At 36.3% G+C, this 23,351-nt stretch overlaps 1 protein-coding gene across 2 annotated transcripts in view; it reads left to right on the forward strand.

Annotated features, from left to right (window-relative positions):
- DPYD (dihydropyrimidine dehydrogenase) overlaps nt 1-23,351 on the forward strand; it is a 758,429-nt gene that overhangs the window by 726,527 nt on the left and 8,551 nt on the right. Inside the window, exons 19-20 of one of the 2 annotated variants that reach the window (XM_017503801.2) lie at nt 11,075-11,218; nt 14,144-14,252. In XM_017503801.2, coding sequence (XP_017359290.1) covers nt 11,075-11,218; nt 14,144-14,209 — 210 coding nt within the window. In that variant the 3' untranslated portion in view covers nt 14,210-14,252. The remainder of the gene's footprint in view (nt 1-11,074; nt 11,219-14,143; nt 14,253-23,351) is intronic. The other variant, XM_017503800.2, reaches the window with a different exon arrangement.

Genomic DNA, 23,351 nt, shown 5'->3' on the forward strand with positions numbered 1-23,351 from the left:
AAAGAAAGAAAGAAAGAAAGAAAGAAAGAAAGAAAGAAAGAAAGAAAGAAAGAAAGAAAGAAAGAAAACGTAATATTTTATGTCCTGTGCTGTAAAAGGGATTAAAACAGTCATCCAGGTGTTTCTGCATAGGAGGATATTAGGTATCATGTTGCATAAATATGGAAGAAAATTGATTAACCTATTCTTGCTCCAAATATAGCCTGAGTGCTGTATGCTTTTTACTCCATATTTATAGTAGTCCCATTTTCATCATCACCTCATTTTTCTGTTTTCCTTTGCTTCCATTCCATTGTGCAAGGCAATTTTTATTCCATTTTCCCTCATTGGTTTTTGCTCTTGACATTCTATGCAACATTTAGCCATGAAAGCAGTAGCATTTTGAAGGTGGATTTCAAAAGCAAATTATTTCATCCAAGTCCTCCTTAGGCACTGGAAAGACTTGCTGAGAAAATCTGCATTATGTATAGTTAATATTTTGTGACATTTTTATAATTCAGAATGCTCACTTCATCTTTCCATCATTTATTATATTGTGCACACATCAGATTTGTGCACAATATAAGAATACTTTGGTTCTATAATGCCTTACAGTTTTCAAAATAGTAACAGCTGTATTTTAGTCATCTATTAATGCTTTTCCTATTTTAAATAGTTGTTGTGAAGAACAAATGAGCAGGATGATCGTTGTTATTTCTGTTTTACACAGATGAAAATTGAGGCTCACAGAGGACAAGTGGCTTGCCCCAGGTCATTCAGTTAGTCTCTGCATCCCAAGATCAATGATCATTCTGGATATTACATTGCTTTAGTAGAAGGTTCTATTTTTCTTCCAAATCCTAAAACTCTAATATATACCAAATGCAACCACATATGAATCTATATTTTATTCTTATTTCTTTAGTAATTTCATGCTTATCATTTATATTCACTTCTAATATATGTGGTTTATTTTCTAGAGTGTGTGTCTCAGATGAGTTTGTAACTTGACATCAAATTTTGTCAAAATAATTACAGTGTAGTGTTACTTATGAATTGTGTGAATTTCCCAATTCATACAGATTTATAATAGCTTTCATTTAAAAATATTTTTAGTTCCATTAATTTTCTATACAGATTTCATTATTTAATAATGAAGCAAACTAGCAATAATATCTTTAGTTTTACCTTTTACTAATGAAGGCTAAAACAGTTTGTGAACTCATCCAACCTTGGAAGTTTGATAAACACGATCCATGATATCCATATGTTATTGCCTAATAGACTCCGAATGTTCGATAGTTAAGCCGGGTGGAATGAGTTATAATTTATGGCTCAATCCAATGTTTCATTCACAGACAATGTGATGCCACCTGGGCATAAACCCTGAGGATTTCTAATTGTGAATTTGAAAACAAAACCAATCATATCACTGGGAGGGACCTCCTAGATCATGTAGTCAAGCCCCCTCATGTTACCGACGAGAAAACTGAGACAGAGGGAGTCGCCAGCCTGCCATAGGTCACAAAACCAGCTGACAGGAAAGCTGAGATCAGAGCCCCATCTCCCCACTCTCAAGGGATTAGTACTGTTTCCAATATGCCACATTACCTCCCCCAGCATGATGCCTCCCATGGGGCATTGCTTCTTGAAGATGAAGTATATTAAATTCACATTTGGCTGTAATCATTTTCGCAGCAGCTCTATGGTATTTCATTAACTTCTGCATGTAACACCCTGGCCTTTCACCTGTATTAACTTGAGCTCATTAAACTTGAGGCCAGTAATAAACAGGACCAAACTAATTCAGATATTTTCCTTGGTATGTGTTCAGCATTTTTTAAATGGTTTCTACTGTGTGAAACATTTTCCCTTCACAATTTGTGGAATAAGAAAAACAGGAGGCATAGATTTCAAGGAATGGAGTATGTAGGTAGTATGCTTCGTTATGTAAATAAAAAGTATATTAAACACCTACCTTATACAAAACTTCATGAGGACTACAAAGAAATGTGAGTGACAGCATAGCACAGGGTCTCACATCTTGTAGACTTAGATATGAACGCTGGCTCTGCCATTTATTAATGGTCAGAATTGTAGCAAGTTGCTTAGTCTTTCTGCCACTCAGTGTTGTCTATAAATGGATAAAAGAATACCCACCTTACTTGCAATGAAGAAGAGATAATGTACTCATGTGCTTTGCACAGTGTCTGGTATATAGCCATGATCAGTTATTATACTGATATTTGTGAATGTGATGATGATGGTGCAGTTCCTTCCCTCACTCAGCTATTTTTGAGGAAATTGATTTTCCCCATGTCTCCTCCCCGACCTCATCATCTCTACAAAATACAAGCAAAGGTCCTTTAGAGTGCAAGGAGAGTAAAATCAGGTCTACTTTACCTTCCCAGGTTGTCTACCAACACTGCTTTATGTTCCTTTTGACTAAGAAGTAACTCTTTGGCAGCTCATAGCCTATGCAGCCGCTAGTTACCAAAGTTCCCATGTAATTTTGAAAGCTGAGAATCTGATTGAGCAGGGGATGGTGATAACGGAGGGGTCTTCTGCAGAAAGATGACCAGCAAAGAGGTAGAAATAGAAGTCTGTCAGGAAGAATGACACACGCAGGAGTTTCAGGGCAGAAGCCATCGTGAGTAGGGGTGAGGCAGTCAGCAGGCAGTGTGGGAGTGAAGATCAATGTTGGACCTTTGGTGTGGGGACAGCTAGTCAGTGTTGCTTCTCTGTTTTTCTGAATACTATGTGTGTTAGAGTTCTCCAGGGAAACAGAGCCAATTCCATATTAGATTCCCTTCTATATATCCATATATAATCAGTAAGTTATATATAGATAACCCATATTAAATTCCCTCATATATCTACCTGCAGCCTATTGGTTATATTATTATTACCAATAGGTTATAGGTTATATCTATATGTAACCCATTGGTTATATAAAAGGTATATAAGAGGGAATTTAATATGGGAATTATCTCACTTGGCTATGGAAGCCAAGAAGTCCCATGACATGCCCTATGCAAGCCGGAGCACCAGGAAAGCCTGTAGTACACTTCAGTCCAACTCTGAACGCCTAAAACTGGGGGAGCCAATGGCATACTTAACTCTATGCCTGAATCTACAGGCCTCAGAACTGAGAGGTGAGGGGATCAGCAGGTGGTGGAGGAGATGGCTGGGCAAGTGGTATAAATCCTAGAGTCCAAAGGCCCAAAAACCTAGAACTCTGATATCCATGAGCATGAGAAGTGGATGTCCTAGCTCTCACACCAGAAGAAAGAAATAATTTGCCTTTCCTCCACCCTTCTGTTCTATCTGGGCCATCAACAAATTGGAGGATGCCTGCCCACATTTTCTTTACTCAGAGCATTTTTTATTTCCTTAATCTACTGATCTAAATACTAATTGCTTCTAGAAACGCACTGACAGACACATCCACAAATAATGTTTTACCAGCTCCCTGGGCATCTCTTAACTCAGTCAAGATGATACATAAAGTTAACCTTCACACCAAGCGCCTTTTTTAATTTTCTACTATAGCATCTTTGAAAATAATGATAATGTTAGAACTCATCTAGTTCACTTTCCTACCACTACCAGAATCCCATCTCCAACATTCTAGATCATTCTCCTCTTTCTGCCACCATCATCATCCCACAAGCACCCTTCCTTCTGTCACCCTGAGGATCTGGTCACAAATTTTCAAGTATCTGATGTTCCCCTACACCCTAATGAGCAAAATCCAAACACTTTGCCCAGGATTCAGAGCCCTGTCTATAGATACTCCGGCTTCATCCCCACTATTTCCCTGTCACTGAGTATATTTTAGCTACTTAAAGGTAAGCTTATCCTGTACTTTCTCCATTTCATTCCTTTACTTCTCTTCTCCTCATACCACTAGACACTGTTTTCCCCTTTCAGAATTTTTCAGCATAGTTTGAATTCCTTCTTCACTATAAAGATTGTATTAATCTCTTAGTTGGAATTAATTGCTCACTGGATCTGGGTTACATCAGATTATTTGTGCATGTCATCCTTTATGTATCTTATTTCTCCTTACAATGACTTATGTAAGCCAGATGTCAGCTGACTTCACCCAGTCCTGTCCTTCTGGAGATTGCTACAAAATCCCCAGAGATTCTGTTCTCTAGGTTACTTCTGGCTATAAATTCCAGCTGTCATTGAATTCTGAATCTCCTTTAAATCTCCCTCCTGTTGGTTTTCATTTGCTATATGCCAACTCAACCATGAAACTCAACCCTGTTTCCTGATTTTTCTCCAAATTTCTCACCAAGGCATGTACATGTGTAGCAGATGTTCCTAGATTGAGGCTATGGAGGAGAATTGAGATTGGAGCAATGCAAACATCTTAAAATTAAACAGTGGCTCGCCCTCTTTATAAAAGTCCTTCAGCCTCATACCAACAGGGTTTACCGCTTCTCTCTGCCTTCTCTTTTTGCACTTTCTTTTACTCTCTCCTCTCTGTTCTATTCCCCCTCTCCTTCAGAATTCTGCATGTCTCCATGCTTAGTGGTTGGAACATCTCTTTGTTCTGGTTTCTCCTAAAACTTGCCATCAATGCCACATCTCCTAAATCCCAACCTAGAGGTATTTCTTCAAAAATGTTTACTTTAAAAAATGACGGTTTTTAAAGAGAGACCTGATATGAGTTACATTGTTTCAATATTAAAATAATAATCTTCTTATCTCAGTTCCTTTGAATGAGAGTCAGTCATCTTCGTAAGGCTATAAAATGCTTGTGGAAGAATGGCCTCCTGGTCCTCTTTGTGGCCTAGGCCCCCGCACCTGCACAGCACATGGCAAAAAGCAGGTCTTACTTCCATCATCCTTTACTGGCATTCCATGAATGTTAGATTTTTCTTCTCTTGATTGACATTATTCCTAAGTCACATTCCAACTCCATCACTTCACAACAAAATGTGCTCTGCCTGCTTGTTACAGGGGAAGTTCCTCACCCTCTTGTAGCTTATGAACGATGGAGCAGAGGGTTAGCAGTCTGTTGGCTCCCCAGTGCCTTCTCCAAATTGTCATCCTTCTCCCTCTGCTGTTTCTTCCACCTGGAGCATTCCCTTCCCCTTTCCTGACCTCACGCCTCCATCTGCACCACTTGCCATCCTACCTTCACCTTATCCTTCAGAGTTTAGCTCAGATGACACCTCTTCTAGAAAATATCTGACCCCTCAGCCTGGGTTAGATACATGTTGTGACTGTTCATATAACAGTTTGTGTCACTTCTGCCACAGCCCTTGTCACAGCGTATTGCAGTTATTATTAATACAGGCTCTTTAAGGTCACACACTATCTTTTATATAGAAATTTTAAGTGTCTGGCTCCTTATGTTTTCTGAATGTATGAATCATAGCTTTTCTGTAAGTATGACATTTTTTACTTCGTGTAATATTTAAAAACCTGTGTACTTTAATTTCTTTCTGAAAGTAATTGTTTGGGAGTGTTTGACAATTCAAACAGCCAGAAAGATTCTATAAGTATATTCAAGATATTCATTCATTTATTCATTCATTCATTCACTAAGTTTTGAAAATTATATTTGGTACCTATTATGTCCTGAATCAAAAGCTACCTGTCAGGAACTCAAGCTGGGCAGATGGATGCATAAGCTAATGATGATAAGGCAGTATACTAGGTACAGAGATTAAAATAGGCCCAGGATATTCTAAGCCCACTGGGCAGGGAGGGTAATTGGTAAAGGAGATTACTTAGGTGTTATGAAGACTGAGCTGAAACTAAATAGCCTAATTGGCATGTACCAGGTGAAAAAGACAGGATGGGGCATTCTGGCAGAGGGGATGCATGAGCAAACATGGAAACACAGAGCACAGTACACAATGCAATAGAAGCAGTTAAGGCTTATGTGAATAAATTGGCAGGCATGCATTTTGCAAATATTATTTCATTTAATGCTTATACCAACATCGTGAGTTTGATACTATCGTTCTCATTTCATTGATAAGGAAAATTAGTAGCAGAATAGTTAAGTAATTGGCTCATAGTCACACAGCTAATGAGTGCAAAACTGATTTTAATGCAAATTTGACTTCAAAATTATTTCCCTAATCACTATGTGAATGTTGACTTTCTACTTTGACTGTGAAACATGAACTGTCTCTGCTTTTGACTGTTTTAGATATCACACGTGTGATCAAAAGTTATATGCTTGTATTTATCAGGTTAAACTAATACTCCTATTTTATATATTTTACATGTCCAATGCCAGTGTCCTGATTTGCATCATGGACCATCTATAGCACTGTAATAACATGTAATATGTAGATGGTCTTTCTGTTTCTATCTTTTTATTGTTTTCTGCTGTCCAAATTTGATAATGTCATAAAACATTGCTTATTGTTATATCAGTGATAAAGCATTACATGCCAGTTACACATGGGAAAATCTGAGCTTCTGATTCTAAACCATGCTAAAACTGATTTTGAAATAAAAATCAGCCTCAAATGTAAGTAACTGATTACTTTCATAATTGAAAAGAGGAAAGAAGAAAAGTAATTGAATTTAGAAAGTACAGAACAGAAAAGAGATTTCTCATCTCTATCTCCCGTGCTACCTTGAATCATGCTGAGCACACAGTGATTGAAATTAGAGTGAGTTAGGAACTTACATGGGTTACTTTATTTAAGCCTCACAATGGCTATTTTATAGATAATGAAACAGACTCAGGAACCCATGCTCTCAACCATTATACCACACTGCCCCCATATTTTTTATTTTAGATATCCAAGAACTACTTCAATTAGCTTTTTGAGTTTTTTAAAGATCAAGTCTTTGAAAATTTATTTTCTTCATTTTTCTCTGCAATTATTGGTTGCTTTATTGAGTTCAAACAGTTTTTCAAGGAGTCATGCCTTCAGACGACTGCAATAAGCAGGTATATTTGACATATAATTCAATCTGACAGTAGCCCTTAATGAATAGCAAAAGATATTTATAAAATTAATAACAATGACAATTTGTACTGTACTGTATGGAAATTGTGCAGTCTTTAAGGTAGCACAGGACAGTTCCTGGCCCAGAGTGGATACTAAATATTGTATTTGTTGAATAAATGTCAAAAGACTGATAAATAGTAGAACTATGTCATATGTAAATATGTCTTTTGGAAAAAAACATCAACTTTTAAATATCCTTTACATATAATATCCTATAGTCTGTCAGTGTATACACACACACACACACACACACACACACACAAAGGAAATAGTTAAGTAGATTGATTGATTGATTTTAGATTTATACTGAATGAGATACATGTATATATATCTGATACTGAGTGATATATTCTGATATAAACCTGAATTATTTTCATATTTCACATATTACCATTTAGATATCAAAGCAATTACTTTTCTTACTGTTATTGTTTCCAATTAGTTAAGAGAGTGTGATTAAGAAAATACAGTTGATCCATTACAGTACTATAAACTAGTGCTATTAGACAACTTGCTGCTGTTCTCATAAAAATTATGCAATTTAAACTGGAAGATACAGGTGCTTGCTTCTATTACAAATAAGAACCCTTTTCTACTTCGTAATATGCTCAATTACCTTTAGATTGATCCATGAATAAATTATAATCCAAATAGACTTCTTTACCTTAAAGCTTTGCTGGCTTAAGGTATCATTGTTGATTCATTATGTTGTCACTTTTCTATCGGCAATGTAATGCTTTTTATATCTGGATAGAGACAGTTTTAGTGTAAGATACTGTTATCTTTAAATGAGTAGGATTTAGCTTTTCTGGTGAGAACAAATTCATCAATGATGAATCCCTGGAGAAACTATTGAAACAAAAATCACACCATTTCTGAGCTTTGTTCAGTTCATCAGTTACAAAGCAGCTTTTGATAGTCCTAAAGAACTTTTTCCTTTGTTTAAGAAATATAGCATGACGCTGAAAACCTCTCACTTTGAGTTACCGCAGGCTACAACTTTTCTGTAAGAAAATAATGAATGAAGAGGAAAAGCTCCTGCTGCTGGCACTGTCAGGTCCTGCTGCTTCTCCTCCTGCAATAGGAAATCAATTAACTATATGTTCAGGCAGAGATTTGAACTAAATGCTTTATTAATCATCACTGATTGCATGCACACACAGGGCCAACTATGCATTCATCTTCACTCTTTCTTAGCTTTGTTTTGCTTCCTTGCTTGCTTTTCTTTTTCTTTTTAATTTTTCCTTTTTTTTCTTTGCAACATCAGAACACAAATGTATGCCTAAATGTATTATGTATAAAGGTGATTGGGTGATCCTTTGGTGCAGGAGATAATTGATCTTTTTTGTTTTCGGAGAGCTTAACTTTGAAAATGTTTAGTACTCACATATCCTTAGGACTACGTTAATACCTATAACATAATTTTTTTAAAGCACTTAAATTTTCAGACTAATAAGGAAAGCAAAATGTCTGCAGCAGCCTTTAAGTTTTAGAACCTGATACTATACTCTGAGAGCTCCACATAGCAGTGAGGAATTAAACAAAAATGAACCCAATTTGATTTGGAGACGCTTGGTGGAAGGTTGAAGGGGCAGTCACTGATATTTGGTATTTTTGTGCTTTGAATTAAAAAAAAATTGGCAAGTTTTCCTTTTAGTCCATTAATTCTTCTAACCAATGCACAAAGAAAATCCTGTAGGAATCTTTATGTTAAATTGAGATTCTCTCTTTAGGACTAATTATAAAACCAATTAGCACATTAGAAACTTAGCATGATAGCCAGGAGAAGGCTGTATAGTATAATTTATGTATGGCAAATGTGGTCAATCATTGCAAAAATGACAGAAAATAAATATCAGGCTGTTGGATATTTACACTGGCTATATTATATTCGGCATCAAAAGATTTTCAAGTATTTATTATTATCATTACCGTTGTTGAAACAATTTGAAATCATTATGTTTTAAATTTAACTACATTCATTGTCTCCATTTGGATAAAGAATCATCTAAATGTTTTTAAAAAATACTATCCTCTGATGTATGTTTAAAGGAAGATAGATTAAAAAGTTCCAAGGATGATTTCTTTTGAACGGCCTTTACAAAACTCTTAGGTGAAATTAGATGGTGTTGAGTAAGGTAAAACCCAAACAGGGAACCATGTAAAATTAAAACCCAACAGGGAAAATAATGATACCAATTTTCATGTAGCCTGCTAACATGAGGCATCTGCTAGAACCAGAGGTCATATGTTTCAACACTTAACCATTCTTGATAGTCTTTGAGTATATTAGATTAGGATTCAGATGCCCTTGATGTCTAAGAGAAGCATGCAGGGGTGACATTCTGAAGATGTATATCACAAGATTTATATCATGTGGACATGCGCTAGCCACCTTATGTGGTGTTATCTGGACCCCAAGGGCATTTCTTTGGCAACAAGTGTAATCCCTAACACCTTATCTGCCCCAAGGAGCCATTTCATAAGAGGACATTTCAAAAAAGCATTGTCTTTCCTATATTAAGGATGCTTATATATGTGATAAGGAGGACTTCTTTTATACTCTTATTTATGCTTTAAGCAAGTCAGTATCACTTGTTTTATAGCAAAATAGATACAAAATATTATCTCCCTCCATCATATCATTTCATATTACTGCAACCATCAAATATTATAATTTAGGAAAGCATTAAGGTGTAGAGATGAAGTACCCAGTTCTAGTCTAATTGTATATAAATTAATTTGGCATTCATAACATTGTTTCTATTTACTTGACTTGTTGACATAAAAATAATGAATTGATAATAGAAGTAACAATCTTAGATAGTTCCACATAAATATGTTCTTTGCTATTATAAATTTACAGTTGCAGTTTGCAGTTCGGCTTAATTGGAACATGGTTTAAGTTTAGCTTACCTACTCTACTGAGATCTCTAGAAGACCAGAGAACTCATTTTCCTGGAGCATTATGCAAGCTGAAATGTGGAGGCCAGTGTTTTGAAACAAGTGTGATTTTTAACCAGAATACTTGCTAGGTCAGAGATCAGGATGACCTTGGAGTGCTGTAGTTTTCCAAACCTCCATCAGCTAGATGAATGGGCTTTATTCTGCAGGGGAGAGAGGGTATTTTTGCAGTCTTATGAAAGAGACCTAGCAATTCCAGATTACAGGACGACACAAAACATTTGGAATTCAGTGATGACTATCACCAGCAGTATGTGTCAGTAAAAGTGAAGATCAAAGGTTCTAGAAGAGGGGAAGGACAAAGTGAAGAGAAAATAATTGTGCGATAATGAATGGTATGAGGGCATTTCCGTGTTAACTGGAAACCACTTAGCATTTTTCCATGACGCCCAGGTATCTTTCTAAATGAACTTTGTAAAGTACAATTGAATAACCTTGAAATTTAAAGCACCGTGATGTGATTTTGAATAGTGATGGAGTTTGTTTAAGCACTATACTGTTTCCTCTCCTTTTCATTTCTATTTTTGCCTCCATGCAAAATAAAATTTATTTTCTGTACAGAGAAATCAATATTTTTACCATTTTGTTTTTCAGCCATTCCAGTAAATTGCAATCAACATTAGTTACAATCTTTAAAGAGATATAGTAAGAATTTGAACACAATAAAATAGAGATACAGATGAGAACTTTGGCAAAGTACCTTTGCTATTGACAAAAGCATTTGTCAGGGACTACAACTGTGTCTATAGCATGCTAAAAACCTGATGAAGGGGAAAAAAGCATCAATAGGTTTTACCTTCTGTCTATACAAACCAAACAAATGGCTTAACTAATAGCTATTGTTTTCAGTGAATGGGTTTGGTTTGCCATTGTGAACTTTATTCCATTTAGAAATGTATTTTAATTAACATTTGTATATGTAATACATACATATTTGGTAAAAGTATTGTACTGTTGTGTTCTTTTTAATAATTAATGGAACCTGATACCTAAAAGACTAGTGGTCCAAAACAGTGAGTATACAGTATTCAGGAAACAATCCCTAGACACACATTTGTTTGTAGATATTTATATATCTTCTCATTTTTCTCTTCTCTGAGCTAATATATTTTCTTATTTGTGTGTTTTCCTTTTAGAAACTGCCAAGTTTTGGACCTTATCTTGAACAGCGCAAGAAAATCATAGCAGAAAACAAGATTAGGCTGAAAGAACAAAATGCAGTTTTTTCACCACTTAAGAGAAACTGTTTTATCCCCAAAAGACCTATTCCAACCATCAAGGTAAAAATTACGTCAACTACATAAGTATGCCTACTTTCTGGTTAAATATACAAATACAGTTAAATGTTTACTGCTTAAATGTATCACTAATTTTGTTTTAGAAATATAAGATATGCTTAGAAAAATCTGTCTGTGGTGAAAACTACATTTTAATTATAAAATAACCTTTATTATTTGCATATTTTATACTTTTTAAAATACTGTCAAGCATTCATTCCCTGGAAATTTTTATATACATTAAATGTGTCAGGAGATAGATATTAAGATGAAATTCCTTGTTTACTTATAGTCATTTAAAAATTATTTTAATCCATAATTAACTCCAAGAGATATTATATTAATCATGTAGTACAACTCAATTACCAATAAGCACATCAGTATCAATGTGGTACCTAAAAAGTTTTACGAAAACTTTCTTTGGTTTAACCTCTGGAAAGCCTGGACATTTATTTGGGTCTCAAAGATTATTTTCTGGTAATAACCAAAATTATCATTAAGATGGAATTATGTGTATATGCTACCTTTCTTGCTTTTTCCTTAAACTTTTCATTTTGACAGAAATGTAGATTCACATGCAGTTGTACGAAATAATACAGAGAGGCCCTGTGTACCCTTTATCCAGTTTCACCTATTGCAGCATGTTGCAAAACTACAGTATGATATCACAACCAGCATATTGACACAGGCACACTTTACCAATCCTATTCAAGTTTTTCCAATTTTACTTCTATGTCTGTGTTGTATTTAGTTCTGTACAATTTTTTCAAGTATGTAGGTTCATGTATCCACCACCACAATCAAGATACAAAATAGTCCCATCACTGCTGGGATTCCTCAGGCAGCCCTTTTGTAACCACACCCACTTTTCTCCTGCCCTCCTTCAAGACAGTATTGTTTCAAAGCAGTCATAATGAGAAAACAGGAGGTGTTATTGGATGGCATTTTCTCTGAAATCATCATCATTAAAATGTAGTTTGGAGTTACTGAAATTCATTCTTCTGTATTGGGTGACAATCTACTCCCACGTCTCCATTTTCTGTTTAATATCAGCCGAAAAGCATGCTCTTATGTGCTCTTAAGTAGACCTCACTGAAATTCATCTCTAGCACTCAACTGGAGATTGGAACCCTTAAAACTTCCCTCTATGTATGAAGAAAAAACAAAAGTGGCTCATGCTAAAAACAGTGGAGTTTAGACTCAATGTTGCAAAGTTTCAGCAATACAGAGTTCTGAAAGGGAAAAGGGAATGGGTGACCACAAAGCATACCAGCACTGTAATGCCACCATTCTAAACAAAATGAACATTTGGGACTTGTAACAGCATAAAAGCCCCAAATCATCTCTTGATTGTTCTTGTTACATTATTTTTGTGCTACTAAAAGAATGAACTGAACGAACTGAACACTGACAGAATGCGAAGGCCAGAACCTACAGCCCCTGACAAGCCTTTTTTCCCCTATGTGTGGCTATGATTACTATATGATTTGGAGTTAAATAGGAATTCTCCCAGCTTTCTCTCTCTTCTTAATCAATTTGAATTAAATGTAAGATCTCCATCTCTAAGCATCTCTTCCTTAACTGTAAAAATTTCTAAACAAAGGTATTAATTATATCTAAAATAAAAGAAGTACAAGATGATAATGAAAGCATTTTGACCTTTTCTAGCCCTCAAATCTTTCAGGTTTTATATATTAAATATTGATAACCTAGGCCAAAAACAAAACAGAGCAAACAAAAAACTACTGTGATTGAATGAAAGTGTACAGATCATCAATCAAAAAATAGCAACTCAGAACTAAATAAACCAAAGAAATGTGAAAGTCTTGGATGTAGGTAAAGATTTCTAAAGTGACATTGTAGACACCATCTTACCAGCATCTTAGACTTTATCAGTGTCAACATGTTAATGGGCTGCTGTGGTAGATTTCCACAATGTCTGGTGGATTTTCCACTACCTTGGCTTTCTCCCCAGAATGTCTATACTCATTCCACCTGTTGTCATTTCCAGGCAGATGCTGTGCCCTCTCAGAAAGCAAAATAGTAGCTGACAGTGGCATGGTTTTGGGAGAAGGGAGCATTTTCATTTTTTATAAATGCAATTATCTCTTCAGAAAATTAGAGATTAATTTTGTTATAACAAATGACTGTATTATGAATATAAAACTTTGTATTTTTGTATTTATATTATATTATAAAATTTTATGTGTGTATATATACATATATATACACGTATACATACACAGAAGTTGAAATTTGTGTAATCATCTCTAGTGAAGATTTATTTTGTGATATGTGATTTTGCCCTTTATTTGCTTAGGTTTGCCTTTTCTACCATAAGATTTTATCAATATTTACCCCACCTAGTGCTTTTAGGATTTTAATGTTTGTATTTTACTTGAATTTCTCTAAAATTTGTTTTACTCTAAAATATCAGGTACAGTTATAACTCAATTTTTTAAATTAATGGACCCCATTGTTCCAAGACCTCAATATTTGCATTTTAAAGTGATCCCTTTCATCTCTTAAATTATGATTCAGTGACAAAAGTGTACCTTAAATTGCATCATTTACTTTATATTCAAATTTCAGCCTCTCAAAATGTTCTAAAACTTTTCGAAGACGAATCGAAAATGATTAGACAATTCTAGTAAGGATGGTCAATCTCTAGAAAAAGTCTTATGCCATAAGCATTCATCCAATAATAAAAAGTTTTTAAATCTTTATAAATGAAAACTTTCTATAACTGAAAACTTTTAATTAAATTCAAAATTCTGGGTTCTAAGCTTCTTACTTAATACCAAAACTAAGATACTCCTTTTACACTTCTACAAAGCCAAGATTCTTTCTTGCCCCATAGTGTTGATTCTTACTTTGAAATATGTTTAATATGATTCCTTTTTCCTTCTGATATTAACCTGAAGGAAGGTGGGCCTTGAGGAGAAAATCCCAGAGTTCAGAGAACAGTGTGTAGCCTCATGTGATGGAAGCTGAGGAACAAGTTGGATAAAGTAGAAGAGGACTGAAAGAACATGATGTTAGTGTCCGTATTCACCTCTCTGCTTCATTCTCTGAATATAATCTTCCTCTTCGATAAATCTAAACTTTTCCTACACAATGGCTCAACTATTCTCCATCCCAGACATCTGTTCTGTGCTTCACACTTGTGTCACTATATCTCCTGGTTACCTCCACCTGGATCATCTGAACAAGAAGCCCGAGAGCCATCATACTTAGGACTAAACTGATTCCCATTCCTTCCAAACCTGCTCTTCCTCCTGAGTCCTCTGCCTCAATGAACCCCACGTTACCTAACTCAAAATGCCGCCATTCCGCCTGGATGTCAGCTTATTACTCATCCTATTCACAAGCCAAATGGTTGTTCTTACCTCTCACATCTCCCTCCTTTTACATTCTTTACATACTGCTGAGGCCTCAGTGTGTTGCTTACATATTCTTTCCTGGAATTCTAAAACATTCTATTAACTGTCCTGCTTTTTTTTGTCCTCCTTATCTAATCCAACCTCCAACTATTATGAAGGAGTCTTTTAAAAATTCAGGTCTGTTTATCTTAGCCCTGGCTTAAAATTCCCCCATTATACCGTAGTCCTAAGGTAAACTCCTTAGCATAACCTTCAGACCCAACACATTTGAGCTTTTCCTGGCCTAAGAAGCAGCTTCAATGAAATGATGAGAAGTCGAATCCAGGAGGTGATAATTTAAGGAATGAATGAAGACTGAGAAAGTAATAACAAAGTGTGCAAAATATGCATTCAGTAACTTGAGAAAGGTCAGAAGGAAAGGGATAATAAGAGGAATGGAGTAGAGGAAAAGATTGTTTCTTTTATGTGAGAAAGAGCTAGGCTTGCATGTGCTTACACATGTTGAGGAGAGAATAGCTGAAGCTGCCAGAAAGGGCATGATTAAGAAAACCACATCTTTGGCAAGTAGAGAGGGAAAGGAGTCTACACAATACATTAAGATATCTTGCATAAGAGGGGAGACATGTCATAAACCTAAATTTGGACTTCACAGTGTCATTTTAGTAAGCAGCCATAGTTAAAGAAAGCTACTATAAAATGTCTTCAGAAACTATTGTCCTCATTGAAATACAAAACAAAGTTTGTAAAATTTTAGCAGGTTCTATTTATGGTAAAAGAATTTCCTGAATTAGGCATGGGACTATTCTGTCACACTGCCTGGGTTCAGACTATGGAATTGCCATTTCATAGCTGCATGAAGTTGCCTTAGCTAACTAATCTGTGAAATGGAAATAATGAAAGTATCTGCCTCATAGGTTTATAAATTAGATCATGTGTGAAGTGCTTTAGCATGGTGCCTGCACCAAATATGTCCTAAATAAATGTTGCTATTAGCTATAATATTGGAAATGAACAGGTTGAAAAAATCTGCATTAAGATGACTATCCATTTCCATTTCATTCAATAAAATGAATGGAAGAATGAAAATAGAAATACATAAAGCTCTGGAGGCCAACAAAGTTGGAGGATTTGAAGAAGCCTATATGTTTTCTAGGAAATCTTTATTGCATACCTACCATGAGATAAGCAATGCACTAGGAATTGAGCATCTGTAGGGCAATAAATAAAACATACACAGATTCTGTCCTCATAAAGCATACAGAATATAGAAAGAGATATTAAAGAATCACACTAACAATATAAAATTATATTTTTGATATAAGCCACATAGAGAAAATACAAGATCTATAGAATCTGTTTCCTCGTGAGACCTAATTTAGATTGAAGGGACTGATGAAAGCCTCCCTGAGGAAGTGAGCTTAAGGAGCCCTATAGACAAGGTAGGGATTAGAAGGGAATGGGGAACTGAGAATATTCCAGGTGTGCCATAATGTGGTCCTTGGATGTGGTAGTTGACCATGATAATGGAAATAGAGATGAAATTAACAAAGCCTTGTTAATTCTTCCTCCGACACTCAGTGATTCTCATTATATTAGGCATAGGTATAGTAAAGAGCTAATAATAGGACTAACATGTCCAGTTATTTATGGTTCCACTGAGATAAAGAAAAATAAAAGATAATGAGTTAGGGTTTTGATCTTAGTGTTTTAGGTTTGAGGGGGGTTTTAGGTGTGGAATGAAAAACTTACATTTGAGTGTATTGAAATTGATAAACTCAAGGGAATTATGGGTCTATGCCAGAGGACATAAAGGAGAAGGAACTGGCATTTCCAAGGCTCACTATGTTCCAGACCCAAGATAGAAGCTGCACATGTATATTCTTATTTCTTTCTTAACCTAATGCTCCGCAGAGGAGTAGGGAGTTCTGGAGGAGTAAATGTGAAGAAGTGATCAAAGAGAGAGAAGGGTAACGAAAATAAAATGATAGTGTGGAAGAAATCCAAAAGGTAAGTCTTAAGAATAGGAAGATGATCAGAAAGCACCAACTGTTTTACAAATACTTTGTATTGTTTCATTTTTTCTCACATATGCAATCAATGAAATTCCAATCTCTAGTTGGTAACAGTTGTGAAATTCATCCATGTATATGTTTCTTCATTTATCCAATGATCATTAATGTGCAACCACTATGTTCCAGTACTATCACAATCACTGGCACAAACCAGTAGTAAAACTCCCAGCTCTCATGGTTCTCACAGTTTAGTAGGGAGAAACAGGCAATGACAATAAACAAATGAGTACATAATATGTCAGACGGTGACAAATGTAATGGAGAAAATAGAACAAGCTTAGGAGAATAAAAATTACTAGACCACTGGTAAGGGAACACCTGACTGTTTAATGGCATTTGGGCAAAAACCTAAAAAAGTGAGGGAATGAATGGTGTGGCTATCTCGGGGAAGAACATTCCATTCAGAATGAACAGAAAGTGCAAAGACCCTGAAATAGCAAAGTCCTTGGCAGGAAACCAGTGAGGCTTTAGGAAGGAAGACTGATGTGAACTGGCTTATTTTTTGCAAAGGATCTTTCTGGCTGCAGTGTTGATACAGTATGCTAGAGAGGCAAGGGCAGAAACAAGGAGACCAGTTACAAGCTATTGTAACAATCCAGGCAAGAGATTGGCAGGAGGGAGAATGTATACTGGATAATGTCAGAAGGCTTCCACGCCATTGTTTCAAATGAAAAGATGTGTGTGAAAGTATTATACACAGCACAGTTCTATTCAAATGTCGGGAGCCACAGTTATTGTTATTTTTATACAAATCCCTGCCCTTTTTCCCATTATTTCAAACCCCATCTGGATGATGTGGCTGTGTGGTTTTTCAGTGCACATTGATATTAACAGCCACGTCCCCTTTAAGAGTCATTTTCTCTCTGCACATGCATCAGACATTGCTTCCTGTCCTTTTGTTGTGGTTGTTGTTGCTGTTTTTTAGCACACATCCAGGCACGCCATGTATTTGCTGCTACATGATTACTTCAGTGTTTTCCCTAGAGTGTTTCTTCTTTCTTGACATACCATTTTTTCCTACTTCCCTTTTTTCCTGGAGGGCCTGCGTTATCTGTTTTCATGCTTAATATTTTCTCTGTCCACCCAACTGTTTATTTTAGCTTGTCTCTTCCCTCCTCTGTGCTGGCCTCTTTATAGATTCCTCTGTTCGATAGTTTAAACTCCATGACACTGCTTTGTTTATCCTCTCAGCTTCCACACTACATTATTACCCATCTGCTATAGAAAGAGCCCCAGTGTCCCACAAAGTTAACTAAGCCCCTCTTGTCTGAACAAGTTTTTCAGTCATGCATTCGTTTCTAATCTACTGCATCTTCCCCGGTTATGAATGCGACAATAATATTTCTAAGCAAGCCATGCTCAATAGATCTCATCTTTTGTTCTTTTTTCCTTGCAAATGCCTGCTATGACTTAATGGTCTATTTCTTCAGAGGTAGGCAGATTCAACATCAGTCAGTCAGCAAGTATGTATTTAGTATTTGCTGTGTGACCAGCAGTGTGCTAAGGACTGCGGGAGATTCAAAAAACAGGCGCAGCATGGTCCAAGGCTCGGGGATGTTTGCAGTCTCGATGGAGATGTAGCACTAACATATATTTATTATGCACTTGCTGCAATCCAGAAATTGCACTAGAAACCGGGAATACAACGTGAATTTTAAAAAGAAAGACGTCTATCCTTATGGAGCTCATAGTCTAGCAAGGGAGAAAGACACATGTTAAAAATTATTTACAGTTCAATCAAATATGTACAAAATGCTCTGGGAAAACAGAAAAGTGAAAGGAATTAGTTCTGCCTTGCGTAATTGTGGAAAGCTTCACAGAGATGGTGATATTTAAAATGGAGTTTAATAAATTAGTGTTAATTAAGCAGAGAATTAATTAAAAAAAGCCAATATTTATTGAGTACTTATGAGGTTTCAAGCATTGCTACCTGCTTGTGAATTAGCTCATTTAATCCTCACAATAACCCTATGTGCAATTATAGAGTAAGCAATTGATAAACAGAGAGGTTAAATAACTTTCCCAAGGTCACACAGCTAGGAAGATATCAAAGCCAATATTTGATTCCAAAGAGTAGCTCTAAAACTTGGGCCCTTAAACATTGTCCTCTTCTGTCTCTCATGAAAAACAGAAATAACAAAGAAAAGGAAGGTGGCATTTCAAGCAAATCAGTATGTTTGCAAAGCACAGTGTTCAAACATACTTGTAATAACATGCAGCCATAGGACCTTAAATCCAATACGCAATTCCTGGGTCAAGCAGAGAGTGACATCAAAATGGTAGACTCATTCTTTTGCTCAATTAGAATTCATAGAAAGCACAGAACTCAGAAGCAATAATGAGGAAAATAACTAGGTTTTATAAATCAGTATTAATACCATAATATAAACAAGCAATGGGATCAACTGATGATTAAACTGCCAAGAACTTTATCTGAACATCAAGTGTGGTTATGCCCAGTGTTACGCAGTGACTAGAGGGTCCTTGAGAACTAGAAATCTTTGCTAGACAACATATATCCTGATTCTCCTAACCCCTTGAAAGTAAAAAAGAAAATGGCCTCAGAGGCCCTTTGTCCTACCACTGGGAATGATCTGGTGCCCTGGGAACAGCCTGGCATCTGCATGATTTCTTTTTTATCAACACCACATCTTGATTGCCAATTCATATTAGCATAGAATTTACCATGCATATTACCATATTATGAAGCCACCAGTTTCATAAAGGAAACAGAAAAAGATTCAAGAAGAGGCTATCAGAAGAAATACTGGAAGTCTGATGGGGAAGAATGAGATAAAAGAAGAGAAGGAGGCCTGACCTCTGGCAATGAGTATAAAGATTTCCTTCCACAAGATGAACAAGGACCTTCTGAAGAAGCTCCCGACATATTCTACAGGTTCACCTGTGCTAGAGAAAAGAAACCAGACAGTGCCTCCTACAGGAGGCAGTTTTGTTTTCTCACTGAGAGAACTGAAGTGACAGTGTGCACATTTGGCCCAGTTAAATGAGAAACGTGCTTTATTCCCAGGCAGCATGTAACAGAGACTTGAGAGTCTGCCAAGACTTATAAAGTCCCCCGAATGCTTTCCACTTCTGTTGATATATATGAGAATGAATTCTCATTCTCTTTATGAAGCCAGAAATATATCTCTAATGTCTTTGAATTTCTGGGTAGGAAAATGAATGGTTTAGGGGCACTAGTGATGTTTTCATCTCTTCTTCCTGCTGCTTCTAGTAAGAGATGGACTGCATCTCATAAGACTGGCAAGACAGTGTTGGCAGGACACCAGTCAGCCTGATCAAGTGCTTTATTATTTCAATTGAATTGTGAAAGGAAGGAGAAAAGTACTCAGATAAAACTGTAAGACCATATTAGATACCATGGAGCATAAACAGGAGAGAACAGAAAGAAAAATAGTGGAGGACTTACCCAGCAATTTCCAGAAGATACCAGAAAAATGGGCTGGGAACAATGTTAACATTTTCAGTTGTCTCTATCTCTATACTAACAAATAGCAGATGAAAGTGATCAAACTGAACTTTAAAAACTGAACAGAATATAGTAAAATAATCCCTTAAGTCTTATGGGGACTTGTAGAAATGTGATTCCTGACCAGAATATGGCATGGAAAGATGTATCTTGTTTGGAATAAAGGGGTCTGATGGAAGGGCTGGGAGAGAAGCAGTCTCTATCAGAAAGGTATACACATGCATGGAAATCCACAAACCTGAGGGTGGAGTACGGACGAGGCAGCTGCAGGAGAGTGAAACAAAAGACAAACAGAAATGTTTCCCTGGGACTGCATCAAAGACCTCGTAACCAGATGGTTAATAGGGACAGGGAAGACAGGAAGAGCGATGAAAGCCTTCGCAGACTTCAGATGGAAATCTCACTCCACTCAACGCAAAACATCGGAAAAATTATTGAATTGCTTTGTTGGAAATTTAATCTCACAAAAGAGATAGAAGCAATGAGGGTACTTGCTGCTTTGGCTTATTTCTGGCTACAAAAGTCTGTTTGAAGAAAGTGGCAGCTAAAGGAATCTTGAAGAGAAGTAAGCATCCCACGTTAACTTAGAGTTCATTAGGCCAACGAAAGGAAGTCTGAGCTGAGAAATGCAAGTATCCCACCTTTAGTAAATCTAATTTCAGGAAGTTTGGAGAAAACAATAGATATTATCTTATAGTCAGCAACTCTAACCTGAAGATAGATCGGGAAAAATGAGAAGCTGACAAATACAAGTTTGATGACATAATCACTATGTTTCCTAAGAAGTAAGAAAAAGACTTTGCATTTAGGTAACTCAGTGTTTGGTGCTCATATGAGAAAAGACAGATCACATTACCAATGATGAAAATAAAAGGGTGCCATCAAGATTTAAGGATGGGTCAGAAGTGCTACAGTCTCAAATGATCTGAGTTTGGAGAAAATACTGGAAAAAAAGGCACATATTTTGTCTTCTAAAGGTAAAAAAGAGAAAACATACCCACTACTTAGAGCAGGTGATACACTGTTAAATTATAGAGAGAACTGTTTCACTCCTGTTATCTTTCTAGAATCCCGTAAAGAATGTTCTTAGAACTGAAAAGAGTAGAGAAAAGATATTTGAGAGTTAAGACCTAAGGTACCTAAGGACATTGTAAAAACACACTTACCTTCATTAAATGAAATTAAATCCAAAGGGTCTTGCAAGAGATTAATACTTTAAAGCCTGAGCTCATCCAAGATAGAAAAAATACAGTGATCAGGGCCACAGATATGTACTGAACCAACTTTGTTCTCAGCCAATCCTTACCCATCTGATTCTCTCACTAATAATTTTCCTCTCACCCAACCCTCTCTCACGACTTCAATTCCAAAATTCTCACTTGCTTCTATTTCATCTCTTGATTTACTTGCTTCTCTAGCCTCCCTGGCCAATCTACTGCTTTATTTTCTGGATCATGCCCTCTACTCTCAACATATTCAAGCTGAGTCCTTAGTTATTAGAGTTCTACCAAATTTAACATCAAGACGTCCTGTTTTCTTACTGTACAGTACCCCTATCTGCCTTCTGCTAAGAGGGTACATGTAGACTATCCAGAATAAGGTGCTTGCCATATTTTTTAAATACTTTTGTAAGAGATCATTATACCACATTGATGAAAAATAAATGTTGCTCCAGGTTCTTTACCAAAGAAAAAGGTGGATGTGCTAGAGGTAGTAGGGAAAAATGGCAACAGACCAGAAAGATTGATATCTAACCCCAAAGGAATCCTACAAAGGTCATTCAGCTTTTGACTCGGGAGCATTAGTAAAGGAAGAAGTTAAATCAGCAAAAATTTGATAAGAGCAAACCAAATTATCTCATTTTCTGTTTTGAAAGATTTACTAGGGAAGAAGTGAATAAAGCATAAAAAGATATGACATTGGTAATGGTACAGTTAAGGAAATAAACGATTAAATAGCTACATCCAAGTAATTTAAATATTGAATGTTTTTAGGTTAGAAGTCACAGTGACTGCCCACAGCATGCTCTCCTGGGTCCTGGTTTTTGAAGGACACTTACTTGCAGGAGTTGTAGTAAGTGCAGATGGTCCTGAATTACAGTGGTTCATCTTAGGAGGGGTTTTTTTGTTTTTTTTTTTTTTTTACTTTATGATAGTGCGAGAGCCACAGGCATGCAGTATAAAGTGATATGATATGTGCTAATCAAATGTGAAAACTTGAAACTAGAAAGAACTGTTATCATGCCAGATAATCACAATTTGAAAATCCTTCAATCAACTATTAAAAATAGGCCACAATTAATAAATTCATATTAGTCATAATAAATTCAGAATGAAACATCAAGGACAGAATCAGGGCTCTCTAGTTCCTCACTCTTTGGTCTTAAACTTTATATCAAATAGAAACATTGACTGGTCTATTTAGAAAAGAAGAAAAAAAACTAGGCCGGGTGCAGTGGCTCACACTTGTAATCCCAGCACTTTGGAAGGCCAACGTGGCAGATCACAAGGTCAGGAGTTTGAGACCATCCTGGCCAATATGGTGAAACCCCGTCACTACTAAAAATAACAAAAATTGGCCAGGTGTGGTGGCTCACGCCTGCAATCCAAGCACTTTGGAGGCCAAGGCGGGCGGATCACCTGAGGTCGGGAGTTCAAGACCAGCCTGACCAACATGGTGAAACCCCATCTTTAAAAAAAATAAATAAAATAAAATAAAAATAAAAATTAGCCAGATGTGGTGGTGCATGCCTGTAGTCCCAGCTACTCAGGACACTGAGGCAGGAGAATTGCTTGAACCCAGGAGGCAGAGGTGGCAGTGAGCCAAGATCACACCACTGCACTCCAGCCTGGGCAACAGTGAGACTCTTTCTCAAAAAACAAAAAATAAAAAAATAAAGAATTTTATTATCCCAAACAAGTAATAAGTTGACAAAAATGTTATCTTGGAATTCTGCAGTACTTTGCAACATCAATTCTTTGAATACCTACATTAAAATTAAATGTTATCATTATTAAAGGATTTAACATTGCTTTCTCCACATATATATCCACATATAAACATTTCCACTAATCAGGGATGGCTACAACATACTGCTGAACCTTTGTACATCCAAACTCCACTTGGAATAATGAATATGGGTTCCATGATCTCCACAGATGTGTGTCCAAGAGGGACTAGACTAGCCATAT

This window comes from Cebus imitator, unplaced genomic scaffold, assembly GCF_001604975.1.
Source record: "Cebus imitator isolate Cc_AM_T3 unplaced genomic scaffold, Cebus_imitator-1.0 Scaffold315, whole genome shotgun sequence".
Classification (NCBI taxonomy): domain Eukaryota; kingdom Metazoa; phylum Chordata; class Mammalia; order Primates; family Cebidae; genus Cebus; species Cebus imitator.